Source organism: Colletotrichum aenigma, assembly GCF_013390185.1.
Source record: "Colletotrichum aenigma strain Cg56 chromosome Unknown KSG_Cg56_contig02, whole genome shotgun sequence".
Lineage (NCBI taxonomy): Eukaryota > Fungi > Ascomycota > Sordariomycetes > Glomerellales > Glomerellaceae > Colletotrichum > Colletotrichum aenigma.
The window spans coordinates 2,500,473-2,524,832 of NW_023500908.1; the positions used below are offsets into that span (position 1 = coordinate 2,500,473).

A 24,360-nucleotide genomic window follows, 5' to 3' on the forward strand; every position below is an offset into this window, starting at 1 on the left:
AATCGTCCGTATCTCGGGGCCGGCTACGGGTTTATATCTCTTATTGTGGAGTTGTCTCTTTGTTTCCGTATTTATGCACACTGATATTAGAGGCTGTATGCATGAGCAACTTTTGTATCACTTGTCAATTTGCAGTCCTTCATACGCATCAACCTCAAAATATGTAGAGAGTTGAGTGGCTTGTGTGGCTGACGAGAAGCGCACGCCCAGTTTGACTGCAAGCACACATCAAGGATCAAGTTATCAAGGTCACACCCTAAAGAAAACGTGGCAGAAGTCCAGAAAAGGCTGAAATCCGGCGAAGAAGGGCGATGAAGGCTTCTTGGACTCAATAGTATACACTCTTGGATGTATTGGTCAGCAGCATGGGCACCAAGACGATGCGACGTCTACAGTACGACAATTATCGGAATATGTTCATGGATCACGACTTCATGAGTCCTAATCCATCGACCATGCACGAGTCCAGTCACATCAACGACACGACTGTAGTTCCGGCGTCAACCACAAACTTGTCCTCAACGAAGGCATCACTGCCTCTGTATTTCACATGCGTGAAAAGCACTGGACATCGCCCTAGAGGCAAGGTAGTGTCCAAAACCCGAAAGTGTAACTCCTCGCACAAAAAAGGCTTTCCCAGCAGCAGTAGTAGTTCATCCTCTCGGTATCAAACTCTCCCCCATATTCCTACCCGCGCACGCACTTCTCAAGGACGGAGAGAAGGCTTATGCGGCAGCAACCTCGACGCTCTGCTCAACACCATCGGCGCTGCCAGAGTTGACCTTCTTGCCGGTCTTGGCAATGGTCTGCAGGACCTTCTCGTAGGGCAGGCTCTCCTCGGCGACGACGGTGGCGGTCTGGCTGTCGAGGGAGACCTCGTAGGACTTGACGCCTGTTGGGAGGAACCACGCGTTAGCGAACATAGAGCTTCGAATGTTGTCCAAGAAAACGTGTTGCGAGCATCGCCAGGGTTGCCTCTGGTGTCACCGCCGTTTTTGCGCCAGGACACACGTGCAGCAAACACCTAGTCCAGCACGGAACATGCTCTCTCCGCAAAAAGCACTCACCATCAAGCTTCTTCAGAACACGGTCAACGGCACCGGAGCAGCCGCCGCAGCTCATGCTGACGTTGAACTTGTAAGTGTGCTCAGACATTTTGATTGTGGGTGGTTTCGAAAAAGGATTCGGGAGAGTTGGTGGTTGTAGTTGGTAGATGGAAAGATGTTCCGGAATGGCGTTTTTGGCGGGGTAGGATAGCTAAATAAAAAAAGGAGGGGCAGCGGCTCTGTGTATAGGTATGGTCTCCGCTGCACTAGATGACGGGCAGTTCTTTCTGACTTCGGGGACAAAGGGGTATCTCGGACTTGACGACGTTTGCTGAATGAGACGAGAAGGAAGGGACGACGTTGATTATATATCCATCCCAAACCAGCATTATTAATTACCGTGGAATCGCATACCTCTTATCACCCACCGAGCGCTTCAGCCGTCGATGGCGCAAGAGCTCCCTTCAGGTCAGGTAAGCACACCTAATACCCGAAGCAGCGCCCCCCAGCCCCCCCGGACACCGGCATCAGCGCTCCAATCGGCCGTCACCCCCCGAAGGTCTCGTTCTGAAACTTGCTCACCTCCAGCATGGCTCCCGCCCAAAGAATGAAGAACCAGCAACAAGCACTGCAGCAAGACTTCAACAAAGTGTCTGTCCCTTTCCCCTGAAACGTGCCCCATTCCCGCCCGTACCCGTTGAGCGCATTTCACTTCACATCATCGCCGCCTTTCACACCTGCAGCGTCCCAAGGTCCTGCCCCTGAAAAGCCCCTCCCCTCCAGATCGACGGTGCTTGTGCAGCAAGCAGCATCTCACAGTACCGAAGCTCGGGAAAGCTCAAGGTGTCCTTTCTTTCGCCGCCCACCATGGTTGCCTCGGTGCGCCCAGCTTCCCTCCATGGATGTCGCGTGCGGTCGAACCCGTCTCGGGTAACTGACGGGGTGCAGGGGTCCGTGTGCAGATGAGCCCGGGTCTTCGTGAGCTGGGCAACGGCAGGTTTTGTCGAGATTCAATGTGTCAATGGAATTGTTCCATGCAAGTTTGCTGCTTTATTTGTCTAAGTATACTACAGGGGAGGGACAACTTTTCAACAGGCCGGCCCAGCAAATCCTCCAGATATTCACTCTAGTGGAATCCACCAGGCATCCGGGGCTCGCTGTCCTCGACGTCCTCATCGGCGTCCACCAACGGCGGCAGCTCGTCGTCCTCCGGATCTGTTTCCTCGTCATCGTCTGGAAGCCCACCCTGCCATCCGCCAGGTACCAGGGACGCCAACAGGTCCGCAAGTCTCGCCACAACCCCGGCGGACGGCGGCTGGCGCCCATCGCCTTCCTCAAGGTCGTCGTCATCATCGATGACAAAGTCACCTTCCCAAGCATTGCCCTCGCCATCCTCGTCATCATCAGGGAACGCACCCATCATCGCTCCTGCACCAGCGCCCGCCGCACCAGCACCGCCCATCACAGCGGCCCGCTCCTGCTGTCTCCTCAACATGTTCATGAGCTGCCTTTCTTGAGCCAGCATATCCCGTTCACTGGGTCCGCTGCGCCAGGGCATCTGCGTTCCCTGACTTGTGAAGATGTTTGACTCCTTCGGCGGCGGCAGCGGGTCGAAAGCGTAGTTGGGCTCCTGCGTCAAGATCGACCTCGGGATGCCGCCGAGCAAACTCGGCGCATCCTCAAGCCACACCCATCTGGCCGTCCGGGTGTCTGGTTGCCTGTCTTGCGGGAGGCTCTCCGTGGGCTTCTTTGCAACCTTGACGGCTTCCTTGAGTACTTCGATCGCCTGGGCGTTGTTCCAAATGTCCTTTGCCTGGTGCACATAAAGCCGTGTCCAGAAATCGCGTTCATCCGTGTCAGGCTGCACAGCCCAGAGGGGAGGGGGCGCCTCGAGGTTGAGCGCTTGGAAAATGGCACAGTACAGCCACGGAAGGCGCTCCATGCCAGCCACAGCGGCCGTCTTTGCACCTTCAAAGTCGCCGAGTTGCAGCTTGGCCAGGACTAGCGTTTGCGTGATGTAAGTGTCGTCCGTCTCGTCCGACACATACTCCGGAGTGTTGAGGAAGTCGACGAGCCACTGCGCCTGTCGCGCGCGGATGGCAAGGACGTGGATGAAGTATTTCATGCCGTAGGGGTCGTTGGGGTTCAAGCCGTAGAGCAGTTTTGCCCACTCAAGCGCTGTCCTGTAGGTTCCCTTGCGGACCAGGCTCTTGAGATATGTGTACCCAGCAAGCCAGAGCTCGCGGTTCTCTGGGCGGCGGAAGTCCAACCGAGCCTTGCCCTGCTCCAGCTTCTGGCGGAAAGCAGACGTCGTAGCCCGGCCGAACGTGAACAGCGCCCTCTCGCAGAGGTCTGCCGCAAGAGCTTGGTTCTGATCTTGCACGGCGACCTTGCTCACCTGAAGCAGGGTCGAGATGTGATAAGGGTGTCGCATCAGCAGCTGGACCAGCTGCATCGGATCGCCCAGCTGTACGCAGCTGAAGAACATTATTTGCACATTGTCGTAGGCCTGCTCATGCACAAAGGCGAACTCCACGAGACCATCCGTGCCCTTCTTGATTTCCTTCATGACTAGACCGACGGCAGTAGCACGGGGCCAAGTCTCCTTGCCTTGGATAAAGACGTTGCGCCGCAGGGATATCTCAGGGAGCTTCTTACGCGGGTCGCCTCGGAGAGCAGTCTCGAGGTCGACGCCCTGATTTGTGTGTCGCTGCGCTCTACGCGCCGCCTCCAGCTCGGCTCTCTCTTCTTCCTGTGCTGTCTGGATAGCCTCCTTTCCGAACAGCGCGCGCATTTCGTTAATGGCTCGAAGGTACTGGGTATTGATCTGCAAAAGCTCGTCGACGTCGCGGCTTCGCTGCGCAAGGTTGGCCGCGGCATTCGACTCGTTCTTGCGGGCAGCGCTGAGCTCCTCAAGCGCTCTGTCGATCTCGTCGTCCTTCTCATCTTCCGACTCGTCCTTGCTCTGCGCTGCCTGCTTCTTGGCCTTCTTCTTCTTTTTCTTACTCTTCTTCTTTGCTGGCTGCGGGACAGGTTCGGGTTCGGGCTCAGCCTTCGTCTCTTCCTGGGGATCATCGGATTTTTCGTCCTCGTTATCATCGTCGTCGTCGCCGCCACCTAGGGCTGCGAACAAGCTCTGGCGAGGCTTGATAGGTGCGGGTTCAGGCTCGTCATCTTCGCTGGACTCTTCGGCCGCCTTGGTCTCCTGGAGCTGTTCGAGCTCTCGCTGCTTCTGCAGCTTGCGAAGCTGACGGCTCGACATAATGGCGGGCTTGTAGAAATTTTCGTTGTGGTTCTTGTGCAATTGAGGCAAATGCGACAAATGGTATGGAAGTCGAGGGGAAATGTTTGTGCTGTCGGAAAGGCTGCTTGCAGTAATGCGTCACGCCGAAGTGCCAACATGACGTGTGGCGGGGTTAGGCGGGGCAGAAAATTGGCCTACACGCATCTCAGGTACAGTGAGGGAGCGTACAGCTACAAACTCTTGTGAGGCAAAACCAGATGAACCTCAACTCAACCACACACTTCGGCCAGTAACACTCCCTGAAATTAGGGCCGCACAATGAATCGTCCAAACAAATCGCACTGACGACTTCATTGCATCTCTCCGTCGTGAGTTGTTGATTATCAAAATGTGCATGGTCCTTAACGGCGAGGCAACGACTAACATCACGAGAGAAGCTGTTCTCCAAGCACGGTGTGGCAATTTTCAATGGCGGCGATTGACAGTCTTTGTATTTTCTGCAAACGAGGCTCAGATTTCACCTCGTTAGCTTCTTGCCTGTTTCTAGGAGTACCACCAAAAAAATTGCTTTTCCGTTTCGTCATTCCATATCGCATGGATCTCTCCCTCGTTCTTTTCCTAGAACCTAATGCTTGCCACCACGCCTGAAATCCCTCTTGTCGTCATTCGCAATCATGAGACCGCAGCTCTTGCGGCTACCACTTGCCAAACTCCAGCCGATCCCATGCGTATCAAAATAGCAGTCCTATGATTCCTGCCCTTCTGGCCAAACCACTAAGGGACTTGCCAGCCCAGTGCTCCGTCGCCAACGGAATCCGAGAAAACCCGATAATCGAGGGAGTGATAATACATCATAGAAAGTGTTTTGAAAGGAACTCCTTTCAGTATCTCCATGCAAAACTGAATGACGTCCATAGAAATCATGAACTTTTCTTCTTCGAGTCCGTGGTTTTCACTCGGCGAAGCCACGCGATCTAACCGTAGACATCCGAATCGCATGCTGCACCTAGTTCGCAGCCGGAGGGGTGGCACCTTGGCCGCCACGGCCGCGGAATCCACCTCTTGTGCCACGACCAGCATAGCCACGGCCTCGGCCGCGACCTCTGCCACGGTAGCCTCGGTATCCACCGTCAACGCTGCCCTGGCCGAAGGTTTCCATATTCTTGCGTTGCTCCTCGCCGCGCCATTCACGACCACCCGGCTTCTGGCCGTTGTTCTCGGCGCGGTCTTTGGCTTCGCTAGAAATGTTGTCGAAGAATGACCGTGTCTTGTTGTATGCAATCGGTGGGTTAGCACCGGTCGTCTCGACAGCGGGCGCCTCGGGCGCAGCTCCGTTGGTTGGGGTCTCGCCCAGGGGAGAGCCAGCGATGGCTTCCTTGACCAAGTCGTCCTTGTTAAACTTGGCGTTGGCTTGCGCAAAGTCGAAATCCGCATCGGGGACGTCGATCTTGGCCTGGCCCTGTCCCTGTCGTCCGCCACGGCCACGTCCACGTCCACCTCCGGGCGTAGTCCGAGCAGCATTGACTCTCATTTCGTTGACCTTCTTAGTAAGGTTGTCCATAGCGTTGCCGTTGCCCTGAGGGGGCGGAGCGGAGACGGCAGCGGCGCCAGCGTTCATGTTGGCCATAGCGAGGGCAACAGCGGCCTTAGCAGCCTCGGTGGCATCTCTCACAGTTGCAGCCGTTGGTGCGGCGGCGGCCTTGGGCGCAGACTGAGCAGCGGTGTTCTCGTTAATAGGAACAGGGAAGGCCTTGGGCATGGACGCAGCCAGAGGAATGGCAGGCTGAACACGCGCAGGGTTCTTAGGTCCCGTCGGCACAGGCAACTCAACAGGCTTGGAAGGGCCAGCTGCGTTCAAAGAAGCAGCCGTTGCCTTGACCTCGGCAACCGAAGGCTTCGACTCGACTGGCGGGGTGGGTGCAGGGGCCTGCTGGAGGCCAGGCTGAGGAGCCGCCTTGGGCTCACTCGGGACTCCCTGTGCCGCAGGGGTAGCGGGCTTCTGCTTGTCACCAGCAGCGCCGATTGGGGTAGGCTTCGCCTCCTGGGCGCCGGGCGTGCCGCGGTTCTCGGGTACCTGGCCGGGGACACCTCCGGGGCCTTGAGGGCCTTGAGGACCACGAGGGCCGGGGGGTCCAGGAGGGTAGTTGTAGTTGTTCCACCCATCAGGTCCAGGAGGGAAACCTTGGCCGGGAGGGCCGGGAGGAAACCAGCCTGGAGGAGGGGGGTAAGGCATGCCGCCCATTCCAGCACCAGGCACACCGGGGCCGCCGCGCCCAGGGGCAGGTCCCCATGGCCCAGGAGGCGGGTAGAAGTTGTTTTGGAAAGGAGGTTGACCGAAGCCGGGTGCCGGCGGCGGTTGGTTGGATCCTTGTCCAGGACGAGGGCGAGCCTGAGTTTGGAACGTGTCAGCTATGTCCAGAGACGAAAGGCATGGGCATATTCCAAGACAGAGTAGAGCCGTGAGTCAGAAGGAAGGCAACGGAAATTTCGACATCGTTTTTGCGCTTTTCCGACAAGACGATTATTTTTACATCCGCAATACTTCATCATACAGGCGTTGTCAAGGAAGGTGGGCAAGATGGACAAAACTTACGTTGACAATGGCCGGGTCCTCGGGCATAGCAGGAGGCTTGTTCTCCTTGATAGCCGGGTGGTCCTCGATCCTCAGGTCCTTGACATCGCTGCCGCGGAAGATGATGTAGTCGTAAACCTGATCGGAAGGTGCTATTTCTTCTTCGGGTCTACTCCTCCGACCCTCAGTGCCGAAAGAGCGGACATTTTCGAGCGAGACGGTGGACTCGTCCGAGTTGATCTCGTGAAGAACGCCGACATATCTAGAGGCGATGAGCAAGGGGACTGGGGAGCAACGTGGACGTCCACCAAGTCCTTACCGAATGTCGCTTTTGGAGATGAGGGAGATGCGAGATCTAAGAAGGAAGTTAGCGAAATAAGTAAGATTGCGCGCATTTAAAGACGCGATGGGAGTGGATCGGGGGCGTGGTGGACAGGTCTCCGTACCCTAAGAATTCTGACATCTCGGCTGTGGGAGGGGTCGCGTAAAGCACGCAACGAAGCTGGTAGTCGCGACTGCGGAACGATGGAAATGGAAAAATGAAATCAAGTTGCGATTGATGCGCTGCTGGATAGAATGAGGAAAAAATACAACGCGGGAGGAGGATGCGCAATGGTATGGGGGGGATGGAATCGGGGGGGTGGGAGTGGTGTCGAGAGGAGTAAAGAGGCAGGAGAGCGAGTAGGGGAGGTTTATTTGTGTGGAGGAAAGATTTGACCAGGACGGACCACTGAGCTGTGAAAGAAGCCTGGACGTGGAGTTTGAAAGGACAGAGAAAGCGAGAGGCTGAGGTCTCCACCCCTCACCTGGCCGCATTGGGACGGAGCCCTCCCACTGGCTGCTGCCCGCCTGGCGTGAGGGTCCGGCTGAACTCCGGATCAATACCTTACTTGCTTGAGCTCTCAGCTCTTGCTCCTTGGCTGAGTGCGGGGAGAGCTTGCCAGCTACGGATTACCTCACCTCACTTTGTACTGAAGCTTGTCTGAGGACATTGATGTCCACGTCGGTCTTTGAGAAAGCTAAGGCGCCGCTGCTTTCAAACAGACAAATGCCGGAGGCCACCTCACCATAAAGCTGAAGGCTCTTCCAATTGCGCTGACTTTGCACTCATGCCAAGTTTGCTAGATGCGCCTCTTCTTTGAGGCTATTCTCGGCCTGACTCAAATTCAACTTCCCTTTCTCAACCCACACGAGCAAGTCAGTAGAAGAGGATCAACAATTGTCATCAACCACTCAAAACCGAGGGAAATGTTGCTCTCATTGCTACGTCGCTAAAATTCCGATATATGCCAACCCTGAGCTCAATAATGTCGCAAACCCGTACTCCCTGGGCCATCCAACCGGCCACTCACAATCAAACCGTTCTCGCTCCGTGGCGCTGATACGCCTATTCTGGGATGCTCTGTTAAGCATATAGCCCCTTCTTTTGGCTGGGATGTTGCTGGTAAGGCCGCTTCTTTCTGCTTAGATGCTGCTGGTGAATCCGCTGCCAGTCAAGCCAAGCATCGTAAGAATTCTGTTTGTATCCAACGGTATTTTGCCAAAGCATGGTTGCTCGCCCATCAACCAGGTACCATCCATGTTCCTCCCATCCCCCTCTTACATGTTCCTAAACATATCTCTCAGTGTTCTTCTCGTCGTCCTCGTCGATCAAGTCCTTGATCAGCTCTTGGCACCGCTTAGGAAGCTCTTTGAGTCTGATCTGCTGATCGTCTGAGGCCGCCGCGTCCTTTTGTGCGCCGTTTGATTTTCTGGAGTCTATTGGCTGAAACTCGTTTCTTTCGTCCAGGGGAAGAATTTGCTTCTTTCCTCGCTCGTTTCTCCTATCTCCATGGTTTTTGAAGTCGTTAGAAGTTGGCCAGTCTCGGAGGCCCTTGGTGGAGCCGGCATGCCAGTATATTTGCGCGGAGCACCTCGGGAACAACTCGCGCGATAAAAGCTTTTCGCAGGGCAGAGACGTATTCTTGTTGTTGCTTATTCGATCATCCCTTTCCTCTTTGTCATGCTGCTTCTTCCACGCAATGTGTTGTTTGGCTCTTTGCAAATTTTCTTCTCTGAGGATCATGTATTCCGAGGCAGTTCGGGGGACACAAGGAGAATTAGCCATGCGCCTATATTTCATCTGCTCCATTCCCTTCCCGAACATTTTCATCTCATTGTAGTCCTTGCTAGACCACGTTTTGGAATTCGGATGCGCGACGGCTGGGATTACCGGTTGCTGATGTGATCTGCCGAAATGGTTCCGGTTCACTTCCTTCTTTCTGTGAGCAGCAGGGCCAGTCGGAGCGTTGGGCGGTGGCCGACTGTCTTGGTTCTGTCCGCGAAATCGATCGGCTGCCGGCCCCTTAGGCGCATTGGCCGGAGGCCGGTTTGCTAACGATCGTTTATAGGCATCTCGGTCAATGTCGGTATCGCCATCAAAATTGGAAGGCGAGCTAGACCAAGACCTATGATGGGCTGAAATCGGAGAGCTGTCGTCCTGGTGGCGCTCGAAGACTGGCGTGGAGGCAGCGGCGATGGTGTCGGGATTACTCTGTGGCTGGGTCATGACGACGTTGGTATCCGGCAAGCACGCGTCCGGATTAATATGGGCGACGCGATCTGGCACGAGATCGGGGGCCAGTGGTGTGATTGGGAAGGGAATCCGTATGGATGGGTGCTACCGCTGGCCGACTCCCTTCGTTCTAAAAGGGCATGCCGAAGTTGATGGATATTGATACGATAAGAAGCGAATATGTCGACTGCGAGGGTAAGAGGTGGCGAATAAGGATGGAATGGAACGTCGAGGTAAGCCAGCGCGTCGCGCAGAAAATCGATGGACGAAAAATGATGGTAACGATGAGAAAATCCGTCGGTGATGCGGGCGGATTCAGAGCGTTAGGTGTTGATGCGGAGGAAGTTCGACGGAAACCTGGGGGTGTAGATGTGTACCTACCTACGGACAGCCTTGCAGAGCGTCTGCTTTATGCAAGGCAGCTACGAGGCAAGAGGTCGTCGCAAAGGTTACTGGCGAAGCGAGCGAAAGGCAGGTCCAGGACCGCTTAAACAACCTCTTCGACTCGGACCAAAGCCGACCTCAGGGTGAACACTGAACATAACCCAGAACGCTGGACTATTCCGTACGTATTCTGCCCCTGAGACTTTCCGAGCGAGACTTCCAGAATATTGATCGAACCCAACAGGACGCAGGAACTTGTCTCGACTACCTAGTTCACTTCGGCCGAACAAGGAAGGCGACGATAAAGAAGTTGTTCCATGGGCTGAACACATCCAGAACACGACCCAAAGACCAGCAAGACTCATTTAAAGCCACTTGTTTCTAGTCACAGAGGTACACGGAACACACTTTCTCTGGCATAAGTTGGGCGGCACAGTCAGGAGGAGGTTGGTTTGGAAGCGCAAAACAAGATGATTATGGACAACCCTTGGAAATGCACGCAATTATTTTGCGCACAGAATCGCGAACTTGTACAAATCTGACTAGGGCAACTTTGTGTTTTCTGCTTGCAGATTCGGCAAGGTTTCGAGGGGGGGGAATCGTTAGGGAATTCGATCGAGGCTGGGGAACTGTTGCATGGAGAAGTCCACACTGATGTCGTCAACACGCGGCACCATTTTGTCTGGCTTACGGTCATTCGAAGGTGAAAAAGGAGGCTGTTTTCTTGGGTCCGTGATTCTGATCAGTCAGGGTGCGCAAGTTGCAAGAGACAGTCCAGCCCCTAGGGGTAGGTGCTTTTTCCGCAATAGAGGCACACTTTCCTGCACCTTCCTACCTATCCATTATACCGGCAGAGTACCTACTGGGAGCTTTCAGTCTCATGGTTTCAAGGTCATCATGAAGGTGCCCAACTCAGCGACAGTCTAAGATGAGGCTGACATGTAGATCCCACATGCGGCGTCGTAGGTTCCACCGCCGAAGGCCACACTGAGATTTTTCGCCCTCTCGACCTCAATTTTTTCTTCGAACTCCGTTAAGACGTCTTTTTGATGTCGTCTATCTAGACCAAAGACCAGATAATCGAGATTATTTCTAATGTTCATTGTGGCCCCTATTCGTAACTTACGCTAATCTCATGAAGTAGTGCGGCTTCTTGTGGGCCGGGCATGTATGAACTCGTTCTTTGGATTTTTTATGTACATACACATAATAGATTACCTATTTGAGTCTATAAGCCTCTTTTTTGTGCCTTTTGAAATGTTCACCGTGATCAATGAGGTCGCGATGCCCTCAACCCTTAACAGTTGGTTTAACGCATACATGTATTAATTGAATAGGCGGGATAAGTGCGCTTTCGGTGCGACCCCACACAAGCCGAGGTGTCCATGCAACGGCCGTGCTTCAAGCACTGCATGGTTCCCAACGAATTCGAAGGCCCCCTCCAACTTCAAGACAATCCTTCAACCCTACCACAAGTGCAGCTCGTACACACCGCACTCCAACACTTCTGGGGGGAATAATCACCACAATGGCCGCCAAAATTACGCTCAAGTTGAGCAGTCGCTGTAAGTATTTTCCTTCTGTCTCCTGTTCTGAGCAATTCGCAGACTAGAAGCCCCCCTGTCTAAAAAGAAAAATAAACTTACACGTACCAAATAGCTCCCAAGCAGCCCGTCAAGAAGCTCCCCGAGTCGATCGAGATTTCCCCCGACACCACTGTTGAGGATGTCAAGAAGCTCATTGCCCGTGAGACGGGCTTGGGCGACTTCAACCGCGTCGGTCTCTTCGACCCTGCCACGCAAAAGACTCTGAAGAACCGCAAGGCGCAGATTGGCACCGAGGCCGCCGTGATGTCCGCAGGTCAGGTTCTCGTCAAGGATCTCGGTACGTTAAAGCTTCATTAACCGCCCCCAAAATTCCCAATTGCTAACAATTGACCACAACAGGCCCCCAGATGGCATGGAGCACCGTCTTCGTTATCGAGTACCTCGGCCCCCTCCTCATTCACGGTGCCTTCGTCGCCCTGCGCCCATACATCTACTCCGGCGCCTCCAACAAGTCCCTCTCCCCGACCCAGCTTCTCGTCTTCGCCATGTTCCTCGGCCACTTCATGAAGCGCGAGTACGAGACCCTCTTCGTCCACAAGTTCTCCGCAAACACCATGCCCATGCGCAACATCTTCAAGAACTCCTTCTTCTACTGGGCCTTCTCCGGCCTCCTCTGCGCTTGGCACATCTACTCCCCGACCTCCCCGACCGCCCTCGCCCGCAACGACGCCGTCGACGTTCTCGGCACAATCGTCTTCCTCTTCGGCGAGGCCTCCAACGCCCTTGTCCACCTCAACCTAGCCAGCCTGCGCTCCCGCGGCGGCACCGAGCGCCAGATCCCCCGCGGCTACGGCTTCTCCCTCGTCACCTGCCCCAACTACATGTTCGAGATCATCTCCTGGATCGGCGTCGTCATCGCCTCCCGCAGCTGGGCCGTCCTCCTCTTCATCGTCATCGGCGGCGTTCAGATGTCGCAGTGGGCCAAGGGCAAGGAGCGCGCATACCGCAAGGAGTTCCCCGAGACCTACAAGAAGAAGAAGTTTGTCCTGCTGCCCGGCATCTTCTAAGCGCCTCGTCAGGTGCGAGCCCGAACTATGAACAAAGCATGCCTGCCCTGGCCAGGTGATAATACTGGCGTTCTGACGAAAAGTTATGAGATGTATTATGAAGTTCATACAAGACATGTAGACCAATAATCCAGGCGCAAAGTCGTTACCGCTGCATCCGCGTGTATCTCGTCTCGTAAAGTGTCATACGTCGTAAAGTGGTATCGTGTCCCGTTCAATCCGTCCTTCAAAGCGTCGAGATAGAGGTCGTCTCAGACCCCTTCGCATTACTCGACCCAGCCTCAGTAACACTCTGACTCGCCTCGGAGCAATTTTCATGGCTCCCATCCAGCTCCATCGCCCCCTCAACCTGCTTCCCCTTCCCTTTGCCCTCCTCGCCCTCTCCCATCCTCACATCCCCATCCTCACTGCCGCTCCAGCTGCCGCTTCCACTCCAACTCCCGCTCCCGCAACTCTCGCAGCTCCCCTCCCTAACCAACCGGAACGTCTCCTCCAACACCAGGAAATCCCTCTCTAGGACCTCGGCCCAGTTCTGCACGTTCCCGAGCTCCTTCACCCGCCGCGCCGCGTCGACGGTGAACTTGGCCAACTTGTCGTTCTCCTTCCGCAGCGCGTCCGTCGCCTTGACCACGTCGCGCTCCTGCTTGTCCAGCGCCGCCGCGTTGGAGTGCAGCATGCGCGCCCGCGTCTGCAGCTCCCCGTCGAGCATGTTCCCGATGGACGCCACCACCGCCGCGCGCGCCTCCGAGATGTGCTGCTGCTGGTCCTCGGAGGGCAGCGTCTGGTGAAGCTGCTGCTGCTGCGGAGCAGGGCCGGGAGGACCCCCAGAGACGGACGTGTTGCTCGACTGCGACTGCTGCGGGCGCGCCGCGCTGGAGACGCTGAGGTGCTGGGACGTCGTCGCGGTGCTTGTTGACGACGCCGGAGCCGGGGCCGGCGGCGGTGCAGGGGTCCTCGCTGCGGAGGACGAGGATGAGGAGAACATGACGCCGGGGTGGGTGGGCCGGTAGGAGGGACTTTCTTCTTGTTACTTCGCACGCGTGCGCGTTGGTAAGCAGAGATATCCGAAGTTGCCGTGCCGCGATATGTAATCAAAGGTGCGCGAAACGTCCCGGGTGGCTGGACGTTCGCGAGGCAGAAGAGGAGGGGAGTTGGATCTAAAGTAGTCCTACCTATCTAGATCGGGTAACTCGCGGTGTGGACGAATCAGAGCTTGCGGGGGAGCTCTGGCTGACAAGTCCGCATGGTGGGGTCGTCATTAGTGGGGCCGGGACCGTCCCGACGGCCCCTTGATATCGGTACCGTGGGGCCTTGTACGCTTCCTATCAGCTGTTTTAGCGTGCCTTTGTATGATTTCACAGAAATTTGAGGGCTTTGATTAAGCATAGGAAGTACGTCGCTTTGTCTGTTCCTTCATTTTTCAGACACCTCACGTCAGCACTTGCCGTTGCCCGAATGCTGTCTGATGGAGCGTTCCTGATTTACCTAGGAAGGGTCAGCAAGCCAGACAGGAAATGGCTAGACGACAGCCTCATTACGAAATTTGAAGCTTGTCGGCCTTGATTACACGTCCTATTCAGAGCGGGGTCGTTGAGGAGCACTCAGGTCGAAAGATCATTTGTACTTCGGTGTCTCTCATTCAAGACAGTAGACAGTGATCAAGAATAAATAGAGGAGAACTGCCCGCGGGAATACAGTATTCTTGAACTCTTCTATGCATTAGATCACCATTTACTCTTTTGTTTAGTCAAAGTTACTCTTTTGGCTCTTTAAGAAAAACACATACAACACCGCCAAGATGGTTTCCCTCTACAACGCCTCCATTCCCATGATGATCAAATACCTGGGGAACCTCAAGCTCATCCTCACCAAAGCCGAGAAGCATTGCGTCGACAAGGACCTCGACCCCCAAGAAATGATCAAGTTCCGTCTCATCGCAGACATGCGAGGGTCCGTGATCTCCCTAACTATTCACCTACCTGCCCATCCACCTCCTCCCCGCAAAGCCCACCCCTGACTAACATCACCCCGACCCACAGCCTCGACTACCAGGTCCAGTCCTGCTCCAACACCGCAAAATTCATGGCAACCCGCCTCGGCAAGCAGGAGGACGTCTTCTTCGCAGACGACGAGACGACCTTCCCCCAGCTCCAGTCCCGCGTCGACCGCACCGTCGACATCCTCAAGGCCATACCGCCCGAGTCGTTCGAGGGCAAGGAGGACGCCGAGGTCATCCTCGAGTCCAAGATGGGCGACTTCAAGTTCACGGGGTACACGTACGCGATCCAATATGCGTGCCCCAACTTCCACTTTCATCTGGGCTCTGCGTACTGCATCTTGCGCCATTTGGGCGTGCCCTTGGGGGTATTTGATTACCTTGACTCGCAGAAAGATTTGTTCATCAAGGTGGACAAGGCCTCTTCCTAGCATAATCGGTAAGGCCTGGTAGTCGCAGGGTAGAGAGACTCATGAGGAATTAGCAATCCTTCAAATTCCACTTACTTGAGTACTTCAAGGTTTCGGACTGGATAAATGAACAGTAGAAGAAATGTGTGAAGAATGGCAAATCAAGCTATGGAATCTATGAGTTATGTGAATAGGAACGTTATGAAGCATATTACTATTGTCCCAAGTTGTCTTGCTCTCGCGCCCTAAGACCTACTCCTTGCCAAGGCTCTTACGGGCATTCATGCGCTCACTTTTTACATTCATGAATGTTTACTTTTGCTGCCTTTAGCCACTCTAAACGTCTCTCTCGCTCATGTTAGTAATTCGTCCTGTTAGTCCTTGCTCATTGCATCATGCAGTCTGAACCTCCCGGTAGTGTTTGCTAACCCATGTCTCTGCAAAACTAAACAGGTAGACTTTTCCGGAGGGAACTCGTCAGAGCGCGACTACACCATTTACCATTTGCCATTTTCTTCTAGAACTTCCAACCAGCAGACTCACAGGCGACGTAGCAACGCGAAAACGAGATAGCGCCATTTATGTTATTCTCGTCCCCTACGCTGTTTGATCTTGCGCAGGGGATACAGTCCGTTGCGTTGACAGCGTCCGCCCCTAACTTTAACCCGGAAGGAAAATTTTCCGCTAGCCTAAACCCCCCCTAAAACCCCCTAAACTTCATACCTTTATAACTCTATACGTGCGTAATACGCGTAGCTAAAAATTTAATTAGTTAGTCTACTAATTAAAAGCTATTTAATAATATATTTTTTATTTATATATACTACGTACGTATAAAGTTATAAAAGTATGAAGTTTAAGGAGTTTTAAAGGAAGTTTAAACTAATAAATACTAAATATAATACTAAAAAGGAAAAACGAAACCCCTTATACGTAACGTCTATACTATTTACCTTAAAAACCCCTTAAATTAACTTAAACTTTATATTTTTATAACTCTATACGTATATAGTATATATAAACAAAAAATATATTATCAAATAGCTTTTAATTAGTAGACTAATTAATTAAATTTTTAGCTACGCGTATTACGTACGTATAGAGTTATAAAAGTGTAAAGTTTAGGGTAATTTAGTGGTTTTTAGTAAAAAGCCCCTTTTTTTGCCTTTTGTGGGCCGAAAATTGGGGGGCGGACGCTGTCAACGCAACGGACTGTACCAAAAGGTGGAGATCACCACGGAGTTCTAGACGGCAAATACGAAAAAGCCGAGCAGACCGTGTAACGGGACGAACGGCACAAACTACCTCCTCGACTCATGAGATGCTTTACAGATTGTAGAAATATGCGTATTCAGACTAGCTCGTGCTAGAGAAAATGCTAAAATAAGTCTCTTGGCCGGCCCATAAAATGCCTAAAGTGGGAAGACAATACGCGACCGAGAGCTCGGCAAGCCAAAATCCCCGTCCGCCGACCCTGATTCGACTATTCTGATCTTTACATGGCACCCTGTACTGTGCTTGCTCCTTGGCCGGTACAGACAGCCCTACGCATGATCTTGTTCCCCTTGATTTATCTTCAACCTTCGTGTTGCTATGTAAAGACTAACTTTGATGACACCGCCTCTCTCATTCTATTTGACGTGACTGCCCTGTGACAGCTAGACAGTTGAAAGTCACGAAGCAGCTTTGCTGCTTCCTGTTGACTCAAGAAAAGACGTATAAATGTTCTCAAGAGGACCAAGGGTTGGTCAGTTGGGCTAATAGCAACAGGTCTTCAGTACACTCTTTAGGCTCATCAAGCCGATTACGCCAATAGCGCGAATTACATTCATTATCACTGTCATTCCTTTTTAGATCTGTCTTTCACTCTCGAAATGAAGTCATTGCTATACTGTGCCGCCCTGGGCGCCACAATCTCGGTTGCCTCTGCAGCCCAGGTAGACTGGGTAAGTCCCCAACAGCGTCGCACAACCACTTCACCGAGGTTGACAACATGATTGTAGACAGTCGGCATGCGCATGCATGCGTTCATGACCAAAGCAACGCAATGCCCCGAGACCTACGCCGACGCCGCCGCAAACTCGACATACCTGCCGGTCTTCTCGACTGACAAGAACGTCGTCGCGGGCGCCGAGCAACCCGCAAACGCAGGGAAATCATTCTACTTCACAAACGGCTTCCACACCACAGCCGGAGAGCGCTGGGACTCGGCCACCCGCACCGGCATCCAGAACGCCGAGCCCGTCGCGGCGGGCGGGGGCTGCTGGTCCATATCAGACGACCAGGGCGCCACCATCACAACGACGCCGTGCACGTACGCGGACAACCAGACGTTCTGAGTGGAAGCCTGGCGGGCGCCCGCGGCGTCGGGGCCCTTCCAGATCGTCAAGCAGGGCCTCGACCGGTTGGCGGTCCCGGCCAACGCGGGCGACGCCATCGGGTGGGCCGAGTCCGACGACGTGTCCGCCTTCTGCTTCTACGAAGCCGAGTCCGGCAGCGTCGTCCAGTCCAGCGAGGCGCGCACTGAGGACCGCGCGTCTACCATCGCCGGCGCGGCGATGCCCGCCGGCCCCGTGGACCTGATCGAGCTCCCCGGGTGTATGGCGGACGACGTCACCTACGCCCCGCGGAGCATGGACTGCCTCGTCGCAAAGACCGCAAACACCGTCCCGTCCAACTGCAGCGCGACACCCCAGTCCCGGGAATGCGTGCTGCACCTCTTCCCGGCCTTCTGCGGCGACCTGACCAAGACCGCGGGCCCCAACTCCACGCAAGTCGTCGCTGACGATGCCATCGAAGGTTGTTTGAGGCGTGTAAGCCAAGGCCCCTGCGTCGCGAACCCCGCGGGAGCCGCATGCCTGCCAGGCCTGTTTCCTGGCATCGTCTTCGCGACCGGGCCCCCGCCATCCCAGTCCGCATCCCAGCGCCTGCGCCGGAGCTATCCGCGAACCTCCCTCCATCGACGCCATGAGCTCCTCCTCCACGGCCGCCAGAACGCCAGAGATCCCCTCTTCGGAGACCCCAACGAGAGCTGGCTCCCGGCCGAGGACCAGTTCTGGGTCGGCTTCGCAAAGTCCATCATCAACTCGGCCGTCGACTTTGTGACGCACTTCGACGACGACTTGCGCGAGTTCCAGGTTACGCTCTGCCATGGCATGGTGGCCATCGTCGACGCCCTCAAGGGCGACCTCGCGCCCCGCGTCAAGAAGGGATGCGACACACTCTGGCGCCTCCACACCGGCGAGGCCGTCCCCAGCCTAAAGTACCAAGGCGACCTCGAGAAAGCCGGTGGAGTGACGGCCGAAGTGGTCCAGATCCTGGCACCCGTCGCCGATGCCGTCGAGGCTGCGAAGGCGCTCGGGGCCGGCAAGTATCTGCCCGATCTGCTGGGCAAGTTCGTCCCCAAAGCCGTTGAGGGCGGCCAGGTCTTGGAGGCCGCCAGCGCCGACGGAGGCAAAGCGGTGCGCATCTACAAGAAGGGACCCAAGGGCGATCCCGAGGTGTTCAAGACCACAAAAGATGAGAAGGTCGCGCTCGAAGACATCGAGAACAACGGCTTCCTCAACTGTGAAAAGATTGCCCGCGGCGCCAGGAAGAAGCGCCAGGGCAGCCTGCTGGGAGACCTGTCGGACCTGGACCTGAGCTGCGACTTCTCCACGTTCGCAGACAACGTCGACGAGGGTCGAGCGAACTACGACAGCGACTCAGGCTCCGACTCGGAGTCTGACTCCGACTGGGAGTACGAGCCGCCGGCCGCGATCCCGGCGCATGTCAAGGCCGAGGGCCTGACCGCCGAGGAGTCCACGCTCCTCGCGGACCTCAAGAGCAAGTGGGACGGCTCCCGTACGGGCGAGCGGTACATGCCCGACTTCGCCGACCCCGATCTGCAGTCCTTCCGCACTCGCATCGAGGCCACGACCGACGTCGCCGAGCGCAAGAAGGTCGTGCGCGACTTCGCCGCCAAGTACAAGCTCACGAGGTCCGAGATAGGCGCCTTCAAGGCATGGGCGGACCTCTACGAGATCCACGACAGCGCGCTGAAATCCGCGTCGGCCAAGATCCCGCCGTTTAAGGGGCTGGTGCGACGGACCGCCGCGCTGGACGATGCGACGATGACCATGCTCGCCGACTTCGAAAGTGGCATCATCAGCAAAGGAGACAAAGGGGTCTACGAGATTCGCGACCTGGTCTCCAATGTGCAGAGTCTGGGTCTGGGAAGCAGCGGTGAACCGCCTCGCAAGTTTCTGGCCTCGAGTGCGGGCCTGACTGAGAAGACGTGGTTTGGAGGAGACAAGATGTTTGTCATCCAGTCGGAGTCGGGCATGTACATTTCGCCGGGCGTCTTTGACGCCGACGAGCTGTATGAAGTTGATTTCCTTGACGGGGTGTCGGGCCGGATGAAGCTGTTGGGCTATGATGGCACGACGGAGAACGGTGTCACTACGCCAACAGTGTTCTACTTCCAGAACTTGCCTCCAGTCTCTTAAAGCTAAAGCAGGATTAGCAGAGCCCTTTTCTAATGAATCACGTCTTTTCCACCTTCATTGACCATTCTTAAGCATTTGGAGCACTAACTCGTCTTTCGGGGCTGTGAAAGGAATTCCCCAAGGCAGGACATCGTCATCTCAAGATACCACCAGATGAAACGGCGTTCACCTCGTGGTGACCAAATCGCCAGAGCCAATATCGGCTGCACTCATTAAAAAACGTAGCTCAAGGGGTTCAGTTCATCAAAGGGAAGTCCTAAAACGGCGGCGACTTTCCTGGGTATCGCACCTGGCCAAGCCTGCACCCGACAAGCTTCAAACAAACCTCCTAGTCGTCATAATAACCTTCATACTGACCATATTGAGCCTGGGTGCTGACCCATTCCTCGTCGGCTAATCCGCGCATCAAACGCCTCTGCAGACCCGACGCATCCTTGTGCCAATCACACGCATAGTCGCACTTGGGCATCTCGCTCTCTCCAAAATACTTGCAGATCTGCGCATGGCGACAGGCTGTCGTATCCTCGCAGTAAAGAGCGAGCCTCTGCAAGCTCTTTGCCTGAGCCTCCCAGTTCGATCCGTCACGGTTGCCTTTCCTAATCATACTCTGCACTCGCTGCAAATCTTCACGACTGTAGTATAGAAAGCAGAAACTGGCGTTGCCGTCGCGCCCCGCGCGGCCTGCCTCTTGGTAGTATCCTTCAAAAGACTTGGGGAGCCGCCAGTGAACGACGAAGCGGACATCATTCTTGTCGATACCCATACCGAAAGCTGTAGTAGCCACGATGATATCATAGCCAGGCTCATTCTTCACCCAGCGGGATAGGGTTTGTTCTTTAGTCTCTTTTGTCAGTTTCGCGTGGAAAGGCCTTGCCCCTACGCCTTCATCTCTCAGTGCTGCCGCTAGTGATTCGCACTCATCTCGCGATATGGTATAAATGATACCCGAGACGTTGTCCAGGCGCTCGCCATCGGCTTCAAGCTCCGACTTGCGCGGCTCTTCTTTCCTTCTCTTGTACACGCTACGTATCCACGCGAGAAAGTCAGAGAGGCGGTTGTCGTCTTGGTCCTTGGTGTATCTAATTTCAATGTGCAGATTCGGCCGGTATGCAGACATGACGAAGCTTTCAAGCCTCTCAGGCTGCTCCAAAAGACCGAGGGTCTTGAGCAGGTCCTCGCGAACCACTGGATTCGCCGTAGCCGTTAAACACATGATGGGCACCTTTGGGAACGTCTCACGAAACCATGACAGACGCTTGAAGTCTTTGCGGAAGTCGTGGCCCCATTCGGAGATGCAGTGGGCCTCGTCAACGGCGATGCGGGCCAACTCGCATTGCTCGTGGACCAGCTTGATGCGTCTCCTGAACGAGTCGCCAGAGCACAATTCTGGGGTCACGTACAACAACCTGATGCGGGGATGGCCGCTTGCTAGATCTTGGTTGATGCGGTCTCTCTCAGCAGGCGGCGTGTTGCTGTTGAGAGAGCTGGCGTCAATGCCCGCCGATCGCAGGGCTTCAACCTGATTCATCTGATGGAGCTGTCAGCTGTCGGGCCTGACTAAGGCTACATGGAAGATCCCTCACCATGAGACTGAGCAGTGGCGAAACGACAATGGTAACTGTGCCGCAACAGGAATCACGTTAGTTGACAACGTCCGCGAGTGCTCGGGGCAGTTTCGGGTACTTACTGCCGTGGTCAATGCAGGCAGGGAGTTGGAAGCAGAGACTCTTGCCAAACGACGTGGCCGCCTGGACGAAGACATCTTTGCCGGTGAGGGCCGTCGCGATGATTTCACGTTGCTGAGGCCTGTGGTGAGTTGTCAGCTCCATTGTCGGGCAAAAAGAGGACGCACGCGTGGACGTGAATGCAAAGACGAGGCAGAGGCATGTGCGGGCGTGAATATCTTCACCTGAAGGTCTCCTTTCCGAACTGGCGTCTGAGGGTATAGTCGATATCGACGCATGAGTTTGAGCGGGATAGGGGAGGCATGATGGTGGGTGGCTGGAGTTGATGAGGATGTCGTGACGGGACAGTGCCCAGGCCCGATGTGTCTCTTGGTTGGGCGAGCTTGGATAGACGGCGGTGGTACAGGGCTCAATAGCATAATGTTGCACTAGACCAAGAGGAGGCTCCGGTTGTAGTCATGATCGAGCTCGGGTCCGGAGGTGGTCCGTCTGACGTTGGGCTTTGGGGGCCTTGGAGAGCCGGCCTGGCCGAAAGCCCTCAGACGGGGAGCGGAGCAGATGCAGCACCAAGTGGGCTTGAACCCGGGGGAAAGGTGTCCGGCCAAGAAGAGTGAACGCGTGTCGCACAGGCACAGGCAATCGGAGGTTTCCAGTCGTTCGGATCGATGGGAGTCTGGGATATCTCGACAAGGTAAATCGGGATTGAAATGGCTGAGCAGCATCGAGTATTCAGAAAGATGGACAGAGACGTCAGGTAGTTGACCAGCATGGAGCACCTTCCATAGGTAGGCTGCCTACCTGGCCAATTGAATTATCCGATCTACCCAGTTTTAGGTAAGTCCACCTACCTCAGGCAGTACCTACCTTCACCGGAGCAGCAGCCTCAGGATGGACGCCCAACCTTCAGTGCACAGTTACATGCCTGTCTCGGTGAGGAGCATTTTCTCGAGGTGAGCAAAACAAAATCCAAGGTGAGGAGGGAAAGGGACGTTGAGACACACGGGTTCTTCCCGCACCATCCCTCTCCCACGGGGATGTGAAGGAGCGGAGGATTTGCTGAAAGGGTCGGGTGCACCCTGAATGCTCCGGAGGGGCAGGAGTTGAGGAGGAGCAAGCAACGGCTACAGCAAGGAGGTGCCAAGACATAATACGGAGGCGCCACGGTAAGAAGGGGATCGAGGAGCGTCGTGTTTGCACCATCAAATTCACAGGGAGAAAAAAAAAGAAGAAGAGACAAAAGAGAAACAAGCTCTAGTCCCAAGGCACGCTAGCGCAAACCAAACCAAGGCAAGGCAAGGCAAGCCGGGGACGGCGGGGAAGGGGGAAGCGCAGTAGCGGCGGCTGCAGTCTTTAGCCTCACAGCGGGCATGTATCAGTGGCAGCGGCCGCAACGGCCAAGCAGCAAGCAACATCACGGACTCTGCGTCTGCGTCTGCGCCTGCGTCTACATACTGTACCTACCTTCATTGCCTAAGGTGCCTGGGCTGCGTCTGCGCCCGATTCCACGTCTGCGGCACGCCTTGAAAGTGCCGTAGGCCCGTAAGCCCCTTGGAAAAACCGCCTTACAAAGCCACGCCCAAAAGAACCACCTCATCATTCCTCTGGCTGGGCTGGGCCGGGCTGCAGCGTTCGGGGCTGGCTTATTCCTGATTCACGCTCATGGCGCGATGGAAGGCGTGGTGGTCCCAAGGTGCGTACGGCATATGCCACAAGGTTAGTCGCGGGCGGTGATTCTGCGTGTCTGTGGGATTCTCCTTTTGTCTGGATCGGATGGAGCTGGAACAGACTTGGGGTTGGAGCCGGAGGAGGACGGCAGTTGGGTTGAAAAAAGAAAAAAGGTCGCAGAAGACTGAGCGCACTTCTGGACTCTGCCTGGTCCAAGGTAGAAATACATACGAGAAACGCGAAATCGCCTCACAGACGTATTATCTGACAGCCCGCCGGGACACGGCCCTGGATCTGCAGAGGCGAGCTGCTACATCTGCTGCCAAGGCGTTGAGGCCGTCGACAGTTGTGTCGGCATCACATCAATGAGACGATGGAACTTGACCGATGGGCCTATCTGCCCAAGATGCCTGCATGGCAAATAGTATCCGTACGGCAACCCTTCTTTTTGCCGTTTGGCGTCATCGCTTCCGTTCGTGGATGAGGTGCCGCGACTGATGCGAACTATCCAGAACTCTGTAACACCCTAGCAGCGAACTGGATGTGTTCGTTTCCATTGACTTTCTGCTAGCCTGCTGCGCCTCTCCTTTCAGAGTTCATCTCACCAGAGCCCAGGTTTGCCAGCTGCCAAGGATGCCACCGGGGACTGAGAGGCAGAAAATTGAAAATTGAAAATTCAGCGTCGTGTTGGGTCGTTGCGACATGGACGTAGCAAAAAGCAAGGCAGGGCGAGGCAAGGACGGGGAAACACCGAGCAAGAATTAAACGTGGAAAAGATGTTTAGCGTAGCAAATCTGTGTGCGAGGTTGAATGGAATGCAACGCTATCGACCATTTTTTGCAAACCTGGTGTGTTTCCTGGTAGCGTCTTTGTTTCTGTTTCTCCTCCTCCTGCTGCCCGCTGTAACCGTTGCCAGGCCTCTCCACTGCTTCTGGACTCTCGACACCCCCGGGTGGCCAGGCCCTGGCAAGCGTTCCGTTTGATCTGTCCCAGCCCAGGGCAGCCAGCAACAGGCCACTGCCGCGGCGCTTATCTCTCGATTGCGTCTTGGTTCCTATTCTTGCGATTGGGAGAGACAGATACCAGGTAAGGTGCTGAGTGAGGTGTCACGTAAGGCAAGACAAGGAGTGACACAGCAGCTGCAAGTACCATACCTTGCCTTGCCCTGCCTTGCCTTGCCTCACATTGGCTCTGCCTATGCTACTGCTGCTGCGGCTGCTGTTCCTTGACGTGACATCAACCCGCACCAACACGACGTGAACCACCAGCGCCAGCACCAACAGCAGACCGGTTCGTCGAGGACCGTGTGCGGCTGGGCTTGTTTTCTTTCCAGGTGGTGTGTGGCCCAAGTGTCGTGGTGTAGCCACCAGATGCCTTATTTCAAACGAGGAGGTGCTGTCACGAGCGCCGGCCTAAATTGAATATTTCGTTATGGAAGCTTCCACTGACTGCCGGGAGACTGCTCTGGAAGTTCGAAGGGTCTTGAGAGGTGTGCATCGATATTGACAGCGGTGTGTAACGGGAGGACTGGCGAGTGAGGATTGGGTGAGGTTGTTGAGATACCTACCTACCTTACTTGCTTACCTACCTTACTTGCTTACCTACCTTACCTAGGTACCGTAAGGTAGGTAGACAGTAGGTAGGAAATAATAATAGGTGATGCTGCCAGATGTGCTGCTGCGTGTCGAGGTGCCTTGCATTTG

The 24,360-nt window shown here is 55.1% G+C and overlaps 8 protein-coding genes across 8 annotated transcripts; 3 read left to right on the forward strand and 5 right to left on the reverse strand.

The window, feature by feature from the left end:
* Nucleotides 1-725: 725 nt before the first annotated feature.
* On the reverse strand, nt 726-1,155 carry atx1 (Metal homeostasis factor atx1; the record flags this gene model as incomplete). The annotated part of the gene is made up of 2 exons (XM_037317992.1): nt 726-892; nt 1,068-1,155. 2 exons carry the CDS (start codon nt 1,153-1,155, stop codon nt 726-728), a joined length of 255 nt encoding a protein of 84 aa, XP_037182956.1.
* A 1,017-nt stretch (nt 1,156-2,172) lies between these two features.
* rqc1 (Ribosome quality control complex subunit 1) lies at nt 2,173-4,308 on the reverse strand (the record flags this gene model as incomplete). The annotated part of the gene is made up of 1 exon (XM_037317993.1): nt 2,173-4,308. One exon carries the CDS (start codon nt 4,306-4,308, stop codon nt 2,173-2,175), a length of 2,136 nt encoding a protein of 711 aa, XP_037182955.1.
* Nucleotides 4,309-5,296: 988 nt separating this feature from the next.
* Nucleotides 5,297-7,325, reverse strand: sum2 (the record flags this gene model as incomplete). Its single annotated transcript, XM_037317994.1, has 4 exons — nt 5,297-6,679; nt 6,884-7,124; nt 7,182-7,217; nt 7,309-7,325. 4 exons carry the CDS (start codon nt 7,323-7,325, stop codon nt 5,297-5,299), a joined length of 1,677 nt encoding a protein of 558 aa, XP_037182954.1.
* A 4,003-nt stretch (nt 7,326-11,328) lies between these two features.
* CGCA056_v002738 (putative enoyl reductase) lies at nt 11,329-12,414 on the forward strand (the record flags this gene model as incomplete). Its single annotated transcript, XM_037317995.1, has 3 exons — nt 11,329-11,365; nt 11,460-11,684; nt 11,747-12,414. The coding sequence occupies 3 exons, from the start codon at nt 11,329-11,331 to the stop codon at nt 12,412-12,414; spliced, it is 930 nt and encodes a 309-aa protein (XP_037182947.1).
* A 226-nt stretch (nt 12,415-12,640) lies between these two features.
* CGCA056_v002739 (uncharacterized protein) lies at nt 12,641-13,399 on the reverse strand (the record flags this gene model as incomplete). The annotated part of the gene is made up of 1 exon (XM_037317996.1): nt 12,641-13,399. One exon carries the CDS (start codon nt 13,397-13,399, stop codon nt 12,641-12,643), a length of 759 nt encoding a protein of 252 aa, XP_037182946.1.
* Nucleotides 13,400-14,212: 813 nt separating this feature from the next.
* CGCA056_v002740 (uncharacterized protein) lies at nt 14,213-14,841 on the forward strand (the record flags this gene model as incomplete). The annotated part of the gene is made up of 2 exons (XM_037317997.1): nt 14,213-14,364; nt 14,454-14,841. 2 exons carry the CDS (start codon nt 14,213-14,215, stop codon nt 14,839-14,841), a joined length of 540 nt encoding a protein of 179 aa, XP_037183865.1.
* A 1,853-nt stretch (nt 14,842-16,694) lies between these two features.
* CGCA056_v002741 (uncharacterized protein) lies at nt 16,695-19,307 on the forward strand (the record flags this gene model as incomplete). Its single annotated transcript, XM_037317998.1, has 3 exons — nt 16,695-16,766; nt 16,824-17,063; nt 17,202-19,307. 3 exons carry the CDS (start codon nt 16,695-16,697, stop codon nt 19,305-19,307), a joined length of 2,418 nt encoding a protein of 805 aa, XP_037183866.1.
* Nucleotides 19,308-19,635: 328 nt separating this feature from the next.
* On the reverse strand, nt 19,636-21,296 carry BLM (Bloom syndrome protein; the record flags this gene model as incomplete). Its single annotated transcript, XM_037317999.1, has 4 exons — nt 19,636-20,835; nt 20,891-20,925; nt 20,995-21,113; nt 21,217-21,296. 4 exons carry the CDS (start codon nt 21,294-21,296, stop codon nt 19,636-19,638), a joined length of 1,434 nt encoding a protein of 477 aa, XP_037183863.1.
* Nucleotides 21,297-24,360: the final 3,064 nt, after the last annotated feature.